Source organism: Mobula birostris, chromosome 13 (assembly GCF_030028105.1).
Source record: "Mobula birostris isolate sMobBir1 chromosome 13, sMobBir1.hap1, whole genome shotgun sequence".
In the NCBI taxonomy this organism is placed as follows: Eukaryota; Metazoa; Chordata; class Chondrichthyes; order Myliobatiformes; family Myliobatidae; genus Mobula; species Mobula birostris.
The window spans coordinates 102,652,891-102,668,712 of record NC_092382.1 but is presented as its reverse complement, the minus strand read 5'-3'; the positions used below and the strand labels follow the sequence as shown (position 1 = coordinate 102,668,712).

Genomic DNA, 15,822 nt, shown 5'->3' with positions numbered 1-15,822 from the left:
GTGAAACTTGACTGCAGAAGGGACAGTACCGTTTGCATTAGCTGCGAACGAGACAGACTGGCCTCACTGTGACACGGAGATGTTCTTCAAAGGGACACTGAACAGATGGAGTTAAAATTGCAAAAGTAAATACAGATTCATCTGCGCGAAGTCTGCATATTTATACCCGGATATACCTGAAGAGATCCAAGGTCTCTGTCAACAGCCTGTCGGGCCGACTTCAATCAAGTGACGACACCCCACATCACCCCATTCAATCTACCGCACTCTCACTCCCCCATATTTTCATCCCCTCCCACCCGCTCTGCCCCTCCCTCATACCTATTCTCCTCCTCTACTATCATCCCCATTCTCCTCCACTGCTCTCCCTCTCCATCATCTAGTCCACACTTCTCCCCTCCCTGCCCAGCTCTCCCTCGCTCCCCCTATTTACTCCCCCTTTCCACTTCTCTTCTCTTCTTCCCCTTCTTCTGTCCAACTCCTTCCTTTTCACCCTCTCCCTCTCACCCTCGGAATTCATTCTCTACTCTCCTTTCTCCGTTCTGTCCACCCACTCTCACCTCAATTCTGTGCGCACTGGCTCTCGATACCCCAAACAAGGGGACAAAGACTGTGCACATTCATCCTATCTGTGCCTCTCCAGGCTTCATACCAACTCTCCAAGGATAAAGTCCCAGCCTTCTTGCCTTCTCTCCATAAATCAGACCCTCTAGTCCCGGCAACAGTTTCGTGAATCTCCCTCTGCATCTTCCCAGCTCAGAGTCAGCTTTTCTACAGCAGAGCGACCAGAACTGAACACCACGGTCCAAGCGCGGCCTCACTGACATGTTGTACAGCTACAACGTAGCTTCAGTGCCGTGCAAAAAATATAAAATTCACCACAATTGGGAAAAGTAATAAATACTACAAAAAAAGGTGAATACTGAGGGAGTGTTTAACTGTTCAGGGAGCGTTCGCAATCTGATGGCGGAGAGGAAGCAACTGTTTGTAATTTGTTGAGTTTTCCCGCTCCTGTACCCGCTCCCCCATGGTACCGATGAGCACAAGGCATTTCCCGGCGGGAGAGGGCCTCGCTGATGGATGCGGTCTTCCCGAGGCATTCCTTCTTGAACATGTCCTCGATGGAAAGGAGGGTTGTGTCCGTGATGGAGGTGGCTGAGTCTAGAACATTCTATGGTCCATGGCGACCGTCTGCGTTGCAGCCTCCACACCAGGCGGCCATGCGACAAGACAGAATGCTCGACACCGTACATCCCTAGAAATGTGCGAGTTTGTTTTTGATGTTATAACCACTATCCTTATTAGTAACTACTTATAAAATAGTAACTTAACCAAGATAAACAAAAGTTAACGGTATTGTGTGGAAAGAAAACTATTGAGCTTGAGGGGGGAAAGGCTCAGCGTCTTGAGACGGTAAAGTAGGAAAGTTCAGTAATCCACGAAATAAGTTATGGGAGAGAGACATTAGGGTTCCAAGGTAAAACGTAGAGAAAAAGTAAGTGCGACATATTCCACAGGGTTCACGCAGGTAAAACGAGATGACAGCCGCCGTAGGTCTTGTCCGACGTGTCGTTTCAAATGCACATAGGAATTATCACCGAAAGTGACCTGTCACGGGAATATCGTCTTCCAGAGGTTACCACACAGCATACCCAGGCAACCTAAAATCCACCCTACGGATCCTTGCAAATGACAGTCACACATTCGTTGTGCACCGTGTACCGATGTTTCACCCACTCCTGTGGGTATTGGAGAGTTCCAAGCATTAGCTGCGACAAGGTGAAGCTACCGGCTTCCCCAGTCTCTCACTTTCTCTACTACTTTGAACGTCTCTCTATCTCTCTCTCTCTCTCTCTCTCTCTCTCACACACACACACACACACACACACACACACACACACACTCTCACTGTGGTTAATCTGCACAAACCACGGCAGCCAGTGACTGACGTCATAGTCCCCCCTCAGTCTGGAGCTCTTAAAGCTACAGTCCACAGTAAAAGAAACCTGCGGGTTCGTGAAAACACCGACAGGGTAAGTCACTGAGTGAAGCTTCCTCCACACCGTCGCATCACAGAGTCCCGCTGTCGGACACAGAGTGAAGCTCCCTCCACATCGTCCCATCACAGACTACCGGGTTCAGACACAGAGTGAAACTTCCTCCACCCACTCTCATCACACAGTCCCGTAGTCAGACAGAGAATGAAGCCTCCTCCAGACCGTCCTAACACACAGTTTGGTAGTCAGACACACAGTGAAGCTCCCTCAGCACTTTCCCTTCACATTCTTCTGTTGTTATAATCCGAGAGAGGCTCCGTAAATAGTTTTCCATTCTCGGCATTAATCAAAGGATTTTAATTTCATAGAATTTTGTCAGCACACTCATGTCACCCGTATCCCCGCATAATGGATTGGAAAATGCGAAAAAGTGTAAGATTTGGACTGATCTGTGGGGTGAGAATTTGGGTATGACACTGTGCTGAGAGGAGAAATATAGATTAGTTTACGGACTGAAATAGGTTTGTCGGAGGAAGGGGGCTATCGGGATTGTTTGAAGTCTGTACGAGGTTGTCGGGAGCGGCTGGCACAATGGGAATATTTTGGGGAGCGTTGCGTGTCTGTTGAGGAAGGGTAGGGGAACGGAAATATCTTGAGGACTCGCAGAAACTCCCGGGAGAGATCAGCATCCTGGGATTATTTTGCTGACTGACGCAGCGCTGTGGGAATGTAAGATGCAGCGGAATTAGTTTAGAGAGTGACACGAAGTTATGGGGAGATGGAGGGAACGTGGGACAGAAATGATTTTTGAGAAAAAAGAAGTTCGGAAGCGGGATTACTTTGGGGACTGACAGAGATCTGAGGGGAGAGAGTTGGACAAATGAATTAGCTTAGAGACTGTGTGCAAGGAGTGCGTCAGTGGGTTTAGTTTGCGGACTGAAGCAGGGAAGTGGGAGAGGGTTTTTCAGTGGTACAAATTTAGCGGCGGACCCGTGTTTGTGGTTTGAGCGCCGTATAGCTGGATTAGTTTGGAGGTTGACACGATAATGTTGGGAGAGATAGGGTCCATGGAATTAATTCGCGGAACGCCAAAGTTTTGCGGGAAGAGAGCAGGGCTGAGCGATTCATTTCGGGACTGTCATCAGTCTGCGGAGAGAGGGTGGGACAGGGATATTTGTTTGTGGACTGAAATAGATTTGTGGGCGAGGTAGAGTTCATCCGTTGGATTCGTGTGGGTCTGATATAGGACTGTGAAGAGAAACTGGGTCAGTAGGATCAGTCTGGCGATGGACCGGATCCCGTGAGTGGTCCACGATGTTGTGAGATTAGTTTGGAGACTGACACGGGGCTGTCGGGACCAATTGGGTCAGTGTGATTTGTTTGAGGACGGTCTCAGGTCTGTGAGGAGAGCGCTGTATAATGAGATTCGTTTCGCGAGGGTCTTCGGTTGACTGCTGCGCTGTTTTGTCTGTGGTTGGAAGGGGTGTGACTATCATAGTGTCTGCTGGCTGTGCCTGTAACGCTCTGGAGTCTCTTGCTATTCTGTGCGTTGCAGCCTCCACACCAGGAGGCTATCCGACATGATCTCCAACGTGCATCCATTGGAATTTCCTCATCTTCAATGAGAGCCCACATCTGATCACACTCCTAAAGTTGTGATCTGTTCTGTGACAAGACGGCTATGGATAGTGTTGAACACAAATGCAGAGTGAGGTCTAGAATTAACTCAGACTCAGGCACGAAATAAGCCAGACGGCAGGAAACCAATCGAAAGTCATCACAAACAGTAGGACTGGAAACCTAACTCTTACGATTGAGCACTGAGTGCTCAGCTAGAGTCATTTAATGACAGATTTACATATTAACGTCTGGAACTAACGCATGCATCGACTCGAAATAAACTAGAAGAATCGAAACCAATCGAAAAACATCACAAACAGTAGGACTGGACTCGTATATCTGACGGTTGAGCACCGAGTGCTCAGCAAGAGGCCTTTAAGTACAAACCTCCAATGCAGGAATGTGGCAAGGAATAATTGCAAGTCTGAGCCTTAAAAGGAAAGTGACATCGCCGTACTCTGGGTAAAGGAGTAGCGGAAACCTGCATGTCTGTCCTGTTCAGTCGGACACATGATACCTTCGTGTTTGCATGAACGTGTTGGGCCCACTATAGATCCTCTGAGTTGCTGACGACCTGGATCCCAGGAACTTTAAATAAGTCCATGCGACGTAGGAGCAGAATTAGGCCATCGGGTCCGCTCGCCATTTCATGACGGCTCATCCATTTCCCTTTCAGCCCCAATTCTCCCGCCTTTTCCTTGTCTCCTTTCATTCCCTGACTAATCAAGAATCTATCAAACTCTACGTTAAGTATACCCAAATGGCCGGGCCTCCACGGCTCCCTGCGACTTTGAATTCCACAGATTCCCCACGCTCAGGTTGTGGAAAATTCTCTTCATCTCCTTTCCAAAAGATATCCCTCTATTCTCAGGCTGTGTCATCTGGTCCGAATCTCCCCTACAATAGGAAACATTCTCTGCACATCCACTCTGTCACAGCCTTTCACCATCCGAGAACTTTCCATAAGGTCAGTCCTCATTCTTCTCAATCCCAGCGAGTACAGGTCACTGAGATCACAATGCTGCAAATATGACCTCACAGATCCGTAAAATTCCACCTTGCTTTTACATCACAGTCCTCTCGAAATGAATGGGTGGAGGGGAGCCACACATAGTGTTTGAACGGCGGCAAGTGTAGGACGGGACAGTGAAGAAGAATTTTCCCTCTGTGTCTGTGTCAGACAAAGTCTGATGAGACGGTGTGGATGGAGCTTCACTCTGTGTCTGAGCCCCGGAGTGTGTGATGGGACGGTATAGATGGAGCTTCACTCTGTGTCTGACCCCCGGAGTGTGTGATGGGACGGTATGGATGGAGCTTCACTCTGTGTCTGACCCCGGGAGTGTGTGATGGGACGGTGCGGAGGGAGATTCACTCCGTGTCTGACCCCGGGAGTGTGTGATGGGACGGTGTGGAGGGAGATTCACTCTGTGTCTGACTTCCGGAGTGTGTGATGGAACGGTATGGATGGAGCTTCACTCTGTGTCTGATCCCAGGACTGTGTGATGGGACGGTGTGGAGGAAGCTTCACTCTGTGTCTGAATCAAAGACTGTGTGATGGGACGGTATGGATGGAGCTTCACTCTGTGTCTGATCCAAGGACTGTGTGATGGGACGGTGTGGATGGAGCTTCACTCTGTGTCTGACCCCGGGAGTGTGTGATGGGGCGGTATGGATGGAGCTTCACTCTGTGTCTGATCCAAGGACTGTGTGATGGGACGCTCCGGTGGGTTTTCCACTCTATGATTTGAGGAATATGTGATAAATTCTTACAATGTTGGCGTCGGGACAGCCTCCAGACAGAGATCAGGAGCGGGACAGGTAGAGTGGCATGCAATGTGTGTGTACAAGAATAGAAAACATCCTGATCTCCAAAACTCATTAAGTTAAAGTTTAAACATTCTTTTCAACATTTTAATCAAGATTAGTGCATTTGTTTTGTTTTGTACAATTTTAGAGCGAAAAAAAGGGAAAGGATGACGATGCAAAGGTTTGTCACCCCAGGAGATTTGAGCTCTCAGATAACTTTTACCAAAGTCTCGGACCTTAATTAGCTTGTTAGGGTTATGGCTTGTTGACAATCATCGTTAGGAAAAGCAATGTGATGCAACTTTGAAAACTTTATAAATACTCTGACTCCTCAAACCTTATCCCAATAATCAGCAGCCATGGGCTCCTGTAGGCAGCTGCCTAGCCCCCTGAGAGCTAAAATAATTCATGCCCACAAAGCATGGAAAGACTATAAGAAGATAGCAAATCGTTTTTAGGTAGCCGTTTCCTCAGTTCGTAATGTAATTAAGAAATGGCAGTTAACAGGAACGGGGAGGTTAAGTTGAGGGCTGGAAGACCAGAAAATTTTCCGAGAGATCTACTCGTAGGATTACTGGTGAGGCAAATCAAAAGCCCCGTTTGACTGAAAAAGACCTTCAGGAAGATTTAGCTGACTCTGGAGTACTGGTGCACTGTTCTACTGTGCAGCGACACCTGCACAAATATTACCTTCATGGAAGAATCATCTGAAGAAAACCTTTCCTGCGTCCTCACCAGAAAATTCAGCGTCAGAAGTTTGCAAAGGAGCATCTAAACAAGCCTGATTCATTTTGCAAACAAGTGCCGTGGACTAATGAGGTGAAAACAGAACTTATTGTCTGCAATGAGCAACGGTATGTTTAGAGAAAAAATGGTGCAGAATTTCATGAAAAGAACACCTCTCCGACTGTTAAGCACGGGGGTGGATCGATAATGCTTTCGGCTTGTGTTGCATCCAATGGCACCGGGAACATTTCACTGGAAGAGGGAAGAATGAATTTAACTAAATACCAGCAAATTCTGGAAAATAAAAAAATAAATAAAACAGCACACTGTTTGTAAAAACGCTGAAGATGAAAAGAGGAAGGCTTCTACAACAGGATAATGATTTTAAACGCACCTCAAAATCCACAATAAACTACCTGAAGAGGCGCAACCTGATGATGTTGCCATGGCTCTCACAGTCCCCCGACCCAAGCATCATCGAAAGTCTGTGGAAGATCTGAAAAGACATGCCAGACGGCCCAAGAATCTCTCAGAACTAGAAACGTTTTGCTGGAAGAATGGCCGAATATTACTGAAGAAGAATTGAAAGTTTCTCAGCAGGCTATAGGGAGCGTTTACAAGCTGTGATATTTGCCACAGGGGGTGTTCCTCAGTACTGGCCAAGCAGGCTGCCCGAATTTTAGCTTCGGGCCCTTTTCCTTTTTTGTTATTTTTAAATTGTACAAGATGGAAATAATGGAAAAGTAATCGGCTTAAAATATGAACCAAACGTGTAATATTTCACGTTATGCCTTTTAAACTAGAGATGCAGAGGGATGAAAAGCAGAATGCCAAAACCGATAGTGGAGTGGTTATTGGGACAGATGTTGTTAAGATCTCAGACAAAGTCAGGAAGGAAAAGATTGAGCCTGCTGGGTCTCATGTTATGAGCTGAGTGTGTTTCAATGCTGAAAGTATTGTACGAAAAACAGATAAGCTCAGTGCATGTTTCTATCCTGTAGTTTCTATCTTGTAGCTGCCGACGAGTAAATCATGTTCTATCTCTAATCTATCGTGCCAAAAAACCGCTGTAATATTTTCTCTGACAAGCAATGCAACACCTCCCCCTCTTGTCCCTCCGATTCTGTCACACCTGAAGCAACGAAATCCAGGAATATTTAGTTGTCAATCACACCCCTTCTGCAACATGTTTCGCTAATAGCTACAACATCATATTTCCAGGTATCAATCCAGCTCTAAACTATCCACCTTTTTCACAATGCTCCTAGCATTAAAATAGATGCATTTCAGAAACTCTCCACATGTTACTCTCAGTTTATCCCTATTAGTGCAAAACAACTTTTCTATCTTTTTCTTCCTCCTCCCCTACATCTTCGGTCTGTGTGTTGCAGTTCTCTGTCCGCTGTCTATCCTCCCTCACACACTGTCTACTAGTTTTCTCTAATTGTGAACTAACCTCCTCTATCCTAGTCTCTTCAATTTGACTCCTACCCCCTAACCATTCTATCTTAAAGTCTCCCCAGTAGCCTTCGCAAATCTCCCCGCCAGGATATTGGTCGCCCTAGGATTCAAGTGCAACTCGTCGTTTTGGTACAGGTCACACCTGCGCCAAAGAGGTCCCGCTGCCCAACGTTTTTCTCACAAATCAGTTCAGTGCCACGTTCCACCCATCTCCCCATAACTTCGTGTCCCTCTCTAAACTAATTCCGCTGCGTCTTGCATTCCTACAGCCCGGCATCTGTCAGCAAAATAATCCCAGGGTATTGATCCTCCCCAGAGTTCCTGCCCGTCCTCAAGATATTCCCACAGCCCTACCCTTCCTCGACAGACACGTATCGTTCCCCAAAATATTCCCATTGTGCCACCGTCTCCCGAGACCTCGTACGGTCTACAAACAATCCCGATGGACTACTTCTTCCCACAAACATATTTCAGTCCGTAAACTAATCCAATTTTCTCCCGTCAGTATTGTGTCATTCCCTAATTCTAACCCGACAGATCAGTCCAAATCTTACCCTTTTTCGCATTTTCCAATCCAGTATGCAGGTGTAAGGATGACATGAGCGTGCTAACAAAACTCTGTGAAACGAAATTCCCTTGATTAATGCCGAGAATGGAAAACTATTTAAGGAACCTCTCTCGGATTATTACAACAGGAGTGGGGGGAAGGGAGAGTGCGGAGGGAGCTGCACCCTTTGTGTTTGACCACCAAATTGTGTAAAAGGATGTTCTGGCGGAGGCTTCATTCTGTGTCTGAACGCGGGACTGTATGATGATACGGGGTGGAGAAAGTTTCACCCTGTGTCTGACCCCGGAAGTGTGTGATGGGGCGGTGTGGAGAGAGATTCACTCTGTGTATGACCCTGGGAGTGTGTGATGGGACGGTATGGAGGGAGATTGACTCTGTGTCTGACCACGGGATTGTGTGATGGGCCAGTGTGGAGGGAGATTCACTCTGTGTCTGACCATGGGAGTGTGTGATGGGACGGTGTGGAGGGAGATTCACTCTGTGTCTGAACCCGGGAGTGTGGGCTGGGACAGTGCGGAGGCAGATTCACTCTGTGTCGGACCCCGCGAGTCTGTGCCGGGACGGTGTGGAGGGACATTCACACTGTGTCTGACCCCGCGATTGTGTGATGGAACCGCATGGGGGGAAATTCACTCTGTGTCTGACCACGGGAGAGCGTGATGGGACGGTGTGGAGGGAGCTTCACTCTGTGTCTAACCCTGTCAGTGTGCTATGGGTCGGTGTTGTTCCGAACCCGCAGGTTTCACTTTAATTTCGGCACACGGTGCACAACGAATGTGTGACTGTCACTTCCAAGGATCCATAGGAGTGGATTTGCTGTGTGTGCTGTGTGGTAACCTCTGGAATACGATATTCCCGTGACAGGTCACTATCGTGGATAACTCATATGTTCATTTGAAACGACACGTCAGACAAGTCCGACGGCGACTGCCATCTCGTTTTACCAGCGTGAAACCTGTGGAATATTTTGTACTTACCTTTTCTCTACGTTTTACCTTGAATTGCAAATGTCCCTCTCCAATAATTTATTTCGTGGATTACTGAACACTCCTGCTTTTCCATCTAAAGAGCCTAAGCCTTGTCCCCCAAACTAAATAGCTATATTTATACACATATCTACTCATAACACCGTTAACGTTTGTTTATCTTGGTTAAGTTACTATATTTTAAGTAGTTACTAATAAAGATTGTGGTTTTAACATCATACCAGACTCGCACATTTCTAGGGATGTACGGTGTCGAGCATTCTGGTTTGTCGCATGGTCGCCTGGTGTGGACGCTGCAACGCAGAGGGTCGCCATGGACCATAGAAGGTTCTAGACTCAACCAGCTCCATCACGGTCACATCCCTCTCCTCCATCGAGGACATGTTCAAGAAGGAATGCCTCGGGAAGACCGCATCCATCAGCGAGGGCCCCCTCCCGCAGGGAAATGCCCTGTGCTGATCGGTACATCGGGGAGGGGTACAGGAGCCGGGAAACACGACAATTTACAAGCAGTTGCTTCCCTCCGATATCAGATAGCGAACGCTCCCTGAACACTTAAACACTGCCTCGGTATTCACCTTTTTGCACTATTTATTAATTTTCCCAATTGTCGTGAATTTTATATCTTTGTACCGCGCTGAAGCCACGTTGTGGTTGTACAAAAGGTCGGTGAGGCCGCGCTGGGAGTTTGGTGTTCAGTTCTGGTCGCGCTGCTGTAGGAAAGATGCCACTGAGCTGGAAAGAGTGCAGAGGGAGATTTACGAGGATGGTGCCGGGACTCGAGGGTCTGAGTTATGGAGAGAAGGCAAGAAGGATCGGACTTTGTTCCTTGGAGCGTAAGTATGAAGCCAGGAGAGGCACAGATAGGGTGAATGTGCACAATCTTTTCCCCCTGGGTTGGTGAACTGAGGGCCAGTGCTCACAGAATTGAGGCGAGATTGGGTGGAGGGAACCGAGAGAGGAGAGGCGGAAAATGGGGTCGGAGGTGGAGAGGAAGGGGAAGAAGCGGAATGAGTTAGGAATAAGAAGGACAGGGAGAGAAGAAGGGTGGAAAGGGGGAATAAATGGGGAAAGAAGGAGAGAGCGGGGCCTGGAGGGGAGAAGAGTAGTTCAGATGGGGAGAGGGGGGTAGTGGGGGCAATGTGGATGCGAGGTGAGGAGGAAAATACGGTAGCAGGGAGGGGCAGAGAGGGTGAGAGGGTATGAAATTATGAGGGTTTCAGAGTGGGGTAGATTGAATGGGGAGAAGTGGGGTGTAGTCACTTGATTGAAGTCGGCCCGACAGGCTGTTGACAGAGACCTTGGATCTCCTCAGGAATATCCAGGTATAAATATGCAGACTTCTCGCAGATGAATCTGTATTCGCCTTTGCAATCGTAACTCCATGCGTACGAGTCGCACTTACTGCAGGTGGCCCATCCATAGCTCACCTTGTACAGAAGATAAGAGGCGACGTTCCTATCAGAGGTTAAAACAATTTCAACAGAGTCAGCAGACAACCGGTGACCGTCGCCAAACTAATCCGACTCATGTCCCCACAGCCCCATGTCAGTCTCTGAACTAATCCCATGAAACCCTGCTCTCCCCACAGCCCCGAATACATCGCCGTATGAATCCCACTGCACCGCTCTTTCCTAAAATCCCGAGTCAGTTCCCAAATTAATCTCACTGCACAGCCCTCTCCCGACAACGCTGTGTCAGTCAACAAACTAACACCAGTGACCCACTCCCACAGCACAGACCAGCAACAGTCCAAATTCACCTGTTTGCGCATTTTCCAATCCAGTACGCTGTGTATCGAGTGACATCATTGGAAACAAAATTCTGTGAAATTAAATCCCTTCATTAATGTTTAGAACCAGTCTCTCTCAATGCCTGTCCATGTAAAGGGACGGTACAGAGGGGAAATCACCCAGTCCTGACCCCGGGAGTGTGTGATGGGACGGTGCGGAGGGAGATTCACTTTGTGTGTCTGACCCCGGAAGTTTGTGATGGGAAGGAGCAGAGAGAGATTCACTCTGTGTCTGACCCCGGGAGTGTGTGATGGGACGGTGCGGAGGGATCTTCACTTTATGTCTGACCCCGGAAGTGTCTGATTGGATGGTGTTCAGGGAGATTCACTCTGTGTCTGACCCCGGGAGTGTGTGATGGGACGGTGCGGAGGGATCTTCACTTTATGTCTGACCCCGGAAGTGTCTGATTGGATGGTGTTCAGGGAGATTCACTCTGTGTCTGACCGCGGGTGTGTGGACGGGACGGTGTGGAGTGAGTTTCACTCTGTGTCTAATCCCGGGAGTGTGTGATGGAACGGCGTTGAGTGAGCTTCTCGGTGACTGACCACGGGACTGTGGACGGGACGGTGTGTAGGGAGCTTCACTTTGTCTCTGATCCCAGTCGTGTTTGATGCAACAGTGTTGAGGGAGATTCACGGTCTCTGTCCCCGGAAGTTTGTGACGGGACGTTGTGGAAGGAGCTTCACCCTGTGTCTCATACCAGCAGTGTGTGTTGAGATGGTGTGAAGGAAACTCCACTGTGCGTTACACCACGGGAGTTCTTTATTGTTGGTATCTCTTCCCACGGTAAAACATACCTTTTCCACGTTTGAGTTTATTTCGAGAAGCCTTGCATCAAATTTTGAACAATGTTCCCTCGCTCCATCATAAGATTTTACGGACGTGGATATAAAATAACACCGGCCTTCCTCTTTGGTCCAGTACGGGGGACACGTTTGCTCTACAACTCAGGAACAAGAAACAGTGAATCTTCCTCCATTAATCCCGTTGCAGCGACTCGGATAAGAAAAAGTCAATGTCCCTCCGCACCGTCCCATTGCACACTCCCCCGGTCAAACACAGAATGAATCTCACAGCGCACCGTCCCATCACACACTTCCGGGGTCAGACACAGAGTGACCCTCCCTCCACACCTTCCCATCACACACTCCCGGTGTCAGACACAGAGTGAATCTCCCTCCACACCTTCCCATCACACACTCCCGAGGTCAGACACAGAGTGAATCTCCCTCCACACCGTCCCATCACACACTCCCGGGGTCAGACACAGAGTGAGGCTCCCTCCACACCGTCCCATCACACACTCCCGGTGTCAGGCACAGAGTGAAGCTTCCTCCACGCCGTCCCATCACACACTCCCGGGGTCAGACACAGAGTGAATCTCCCTCCGCACCGTCCCATCACACACGTCTGGGGTCAGGCACAGAGTAAAGCTCCCTCCACTCCGGCTCATCACACACTTCTGAGATCAGATAGAGAGCGAAGCCCGCTTCGTCCGAGCTACCAAAGGGATCTGATGTCAAACGCAGAGTGAAGCTCCTTATGCATTGTCTCTTCACACAGTTAGGATCCGACGCAGAGTCAAGTTCTGTCCGACATGCGCATCACGCACTCCCGGGGTCAGACACTAGATGTCGCTCCCTCCAGACTGTCCCATCACACTTTCTACGGTCAGAGACAGAGTGAAGCTCCCTCCACCCCGTCCCATCACACCATCCCAGGATCAGACACAGAATGAAATTCACTCCACACTGTCCCATCACACTCTCCCGGGGCAAGATATGGAGGTGAGCTCTCCACCCCCTCCCTCCCCTTCTCTCACCCCACCCCGTGATGAGGAGGAGGGGAAATGAGGGATGTCGTCTCACCTCTTCTCCTGTTGAGGTACTGGCAAATCTGATCTTTGGTTTCGGTGATGATTCTGTACTTTGTTTCGAGCTGATTGCATTCATGGCGGAGATCGGTGTGTGTTTGATTCAGCTCTGAGAGTTCGGAGTTGAGGATGGTAAAGTTGTTTTCGAGATTGGATAGGTTGTTGTTGAGGGCGGAAATATTCTTCAGACAGTTTCTCTGGGAGAGATGCAGGCGGGAGTGTTCAAATGTCCTGGATTTAAGGGTTGAGTTCAGCTCATGGACTTGCTGTTGATATTGGCGTTGGGTCCTGTTCATCTCCTGATGTTGTTCCCAAAGTCTCCGGTAGTTTCGGTTGGAGGTGATCAGAGACTGACGAGTCTGTGATACTGAGAGTGATAGTAAGTGGTGTGTCAGTGACACAGTGTGAGGTGTGTTTCGGTGTCACAGTGAAGTGTGTGTCTGTGTCAGATGAAGGTAGTTTATGTGTCACAGTGAGAAGCCTGTCTGTGACAAGGTCCGAGGAGTGTCGCTGTCACGGTGTGGGGGTCATACTGAGGTGTGTCTTGGTGCCGCAGTGAGTGGCGTGTCTGTGTCACAGTGAGGGCTGTGTGGGTGTCACAGTGATAGGCCTCTCTATGACACAGTGTGTTGAATGTTGGCGTCACAATGAGAGCCCTGTCTGTGACACGGTGTGGGTAGTGTGGGTGTCAAGGTGAGTGGTGTGTTGGTGTCACAGTGACGGGCTTGACTGTGTCACGGTGTGGAGAGTGGCGCTGTCACGCAGAGGGGTGTATCAGTGTCACGGAGAGGGTTGTGTCAATGTCACAGTGATGGGTGTGTTGCTGTCACAGAGAGGGTTTGTCAGTGTCACGCAGAGGGCTGTGTCAGTGTTACAGTGAGGACTGCGTGGGTGTCACAGTGAGTGGTGTATCAGGGTGACGGAGTGGGTTGTGTTGGTGTCACAGTGAGTGAAGTATAGGTGTCACAGTGGAAGGAGTGTCAGTGTTTCGGTATGGAGTGTGTAAGTGTCAAGGTGAAGAGAGCGTCGAAGTCACAGAGTGATGGAGTGTCGTGAGGTGGAGTGTCCGTGACACAGTGAGGGGCGTGGCGATGTCACGGTGTGGGGCCTGTTGGTGTCACGGTAAGGGTCGTGTCGGTGTGCCTGTGAGAGGAGTGTCAGTGTAACGGTGTGGGGTGTATAAGTGTCACGGTGACGGGGGTGTTGGTGTAATGGTGTGGGCTGCACGGTGTCACGGTGCTGGGGGTGTCGGTGTCACAGTGTGGTGAATGCTGTTGTCACGGAGAGAGAAGTGTCTGTTTCAGGGAGAAGGGTGTGTAGCTCTCACGGTGAAGGCTGTGTCAGTGTCACAGCGAGGGGTGTGTCGGTGTCACGGTGATGGGCGTGTTGGTTTTACAGTGAGTCTGCTGTCGTCGTGCACCGTGTGACGGTACTGTCATTATAATGGTAAGGGTCTTTTCTGTGCTACATTGAGGGTCATGTCACTGTCACGGTGAGGGTCGTGTCACTGTCACGGTGAGGAACGTGTCGTTGTCACAGTGAAGATGGTGTCATTGTGAGGGGCGATTCGGTGTCACCGTGAACTTCTGCGCAAACATTTCATTCCACTCTGTTTGTTTATGGTCTGACACCACCCGGAGCCCATTCGACTCACCAAAGATCGAGACCGCGGCCACTATCGCGATAAGGGCGCAGGTAACGAGGCAGAGTAGGCAGATCTTACGGTGCGATCTATTTCCGAAATTCTCTTTCGACTCCTGTTTATGCGGACCTGTGGACCTGCGGAACTACCATTCAGCGTGTGTGTGAATTCCACCGTGACCACCACTAGTGCTCCCTCCCACCCTCTATCCGCACTCTCTCCTACCACCACAATCACCCCTCCCTCTCTCAATCACATCTACTGTCAGCCGTCATCGATGAGAGTCCAAATTCCGTGACTTGGGAAAGGCTGACAGGTGTCTGACGCGTTCCAGAGATCAGTCCGATCTCCCCTGAGTCCCCTCCGCTCCAGAGAAAGCAACCCAGGTGTCCGACCTCTCGTTGTAACACATGCCATCGAATCCAGGCAGCGTCCTGTTACACCTCTCTGGTGGGCTACTAAATGCCTTGACATCCTTCCGATAATGTGGTCACCGGAACTGTAGACAAAACACCTGATTCACACTAAATAGTGAGTTTAGTAAAATTGCAACATAACTCCCTGACATTTGTACTCAATGCCCCAACTAATAAAGGCAAGAATGCCTCTATTATGCTTCTCTGTTTCTATGTTTCAACACTGTTTAGGGTCTTGACTTTGCCAGTGTGTCACTTCTTTCATTTGACCTACCAAGGTGCAATATTTTAGGTCTGTCCGAGTTAAGCTCCGTCTTCCCGGTCTCCAGACCATATCTGTAACTGATCTACGTCCCAATGAATTCTTTGCCAGTCTTCGGCGGATCATCTGGAAACCCACTAACCCACGGATCTGCAATTTCATCCAGATCATTTATATACATTTAAGAGCTGAGTGGTAATGTGCAGCTATATAGGACCCTGGTCAGACCCCACTTGGAGTACTGTGCACAATTCTGGTCGCCTCACTATAGGAAGGACGTGGAGACCATAGAAAGGGTGCAGAGGAGATTTATAAGGAGGCTGCCTGGATTGGGGAGCATGCCTTAAGAGAATAGGTTGAGTGAACTTGCCCTTTCCTCCCTGGAGCGACGGAGGATGAATAGTAACTTGATAGAGGTGTATAAGATAATGAGACGTCATTGATCGTGTGGATAGTCAGAGGCTTTATTTCCCAGGGCTGAAAACGCTAACGCGTGAGGGCACAGTTCTAAAGTGCTTGGAAGTAGGTACAGAGGAGATGTCAGGGGTAAGTTTTTTTTTTTACACACAGGGAATGGTGAGTGCGTGGAATGGGCTGCAGGCGGCGGTGGTGGAGACGGAAACGATAAATTCTTCGAAGAGACCCCTGGATGGCTACATGGAGCTTAGAACA

The 15,822-nt window shown here is 49.1% G+C and overlaps 1 protein-coding gene across 15 annotated transcripts in view; it reads right to left on the bottom strand.

Moving 5' to 3' along the window:
• Positions 1–9,744: 9,744 nt before the first annotated feature.
• Positions 9,745–15,822, bottom strand: part of LOC140207224 (uncharacterized) — a 41,769-nt gene continuing 35,691 nt past the window's right edge. For all 15 annotated transcript variants that reach the window (XM_072275636.1, XM_072275633.1, XM_072275640.1 and 12 more), the window contains 5 exons: positions 14,485–14,601; positions 12,826–13,197; positions 11,755–11,897; positions 10,927–10,988; positions 9,745–10,622 (listed from right to left, as the gene is read on the bottom strand). In XM_072275636.1, the coding sequence (XP_072131737.1) occupies positions 10,424–10,622; positions 10,927–10,988; positions 11,755–11,897; positions 12,826–13,197; positions 14,485–14,601 (893 nt within the window). In that variant the 3' untranslated portion in view covers positions 9,745–10,423. The remainder of the gene's footprint in view (positions 10,623–10,926; positions 10,989–11,754; positions 11,898–12,825; positions 13,198–14,484; positions 14,602–15,822) is intronic.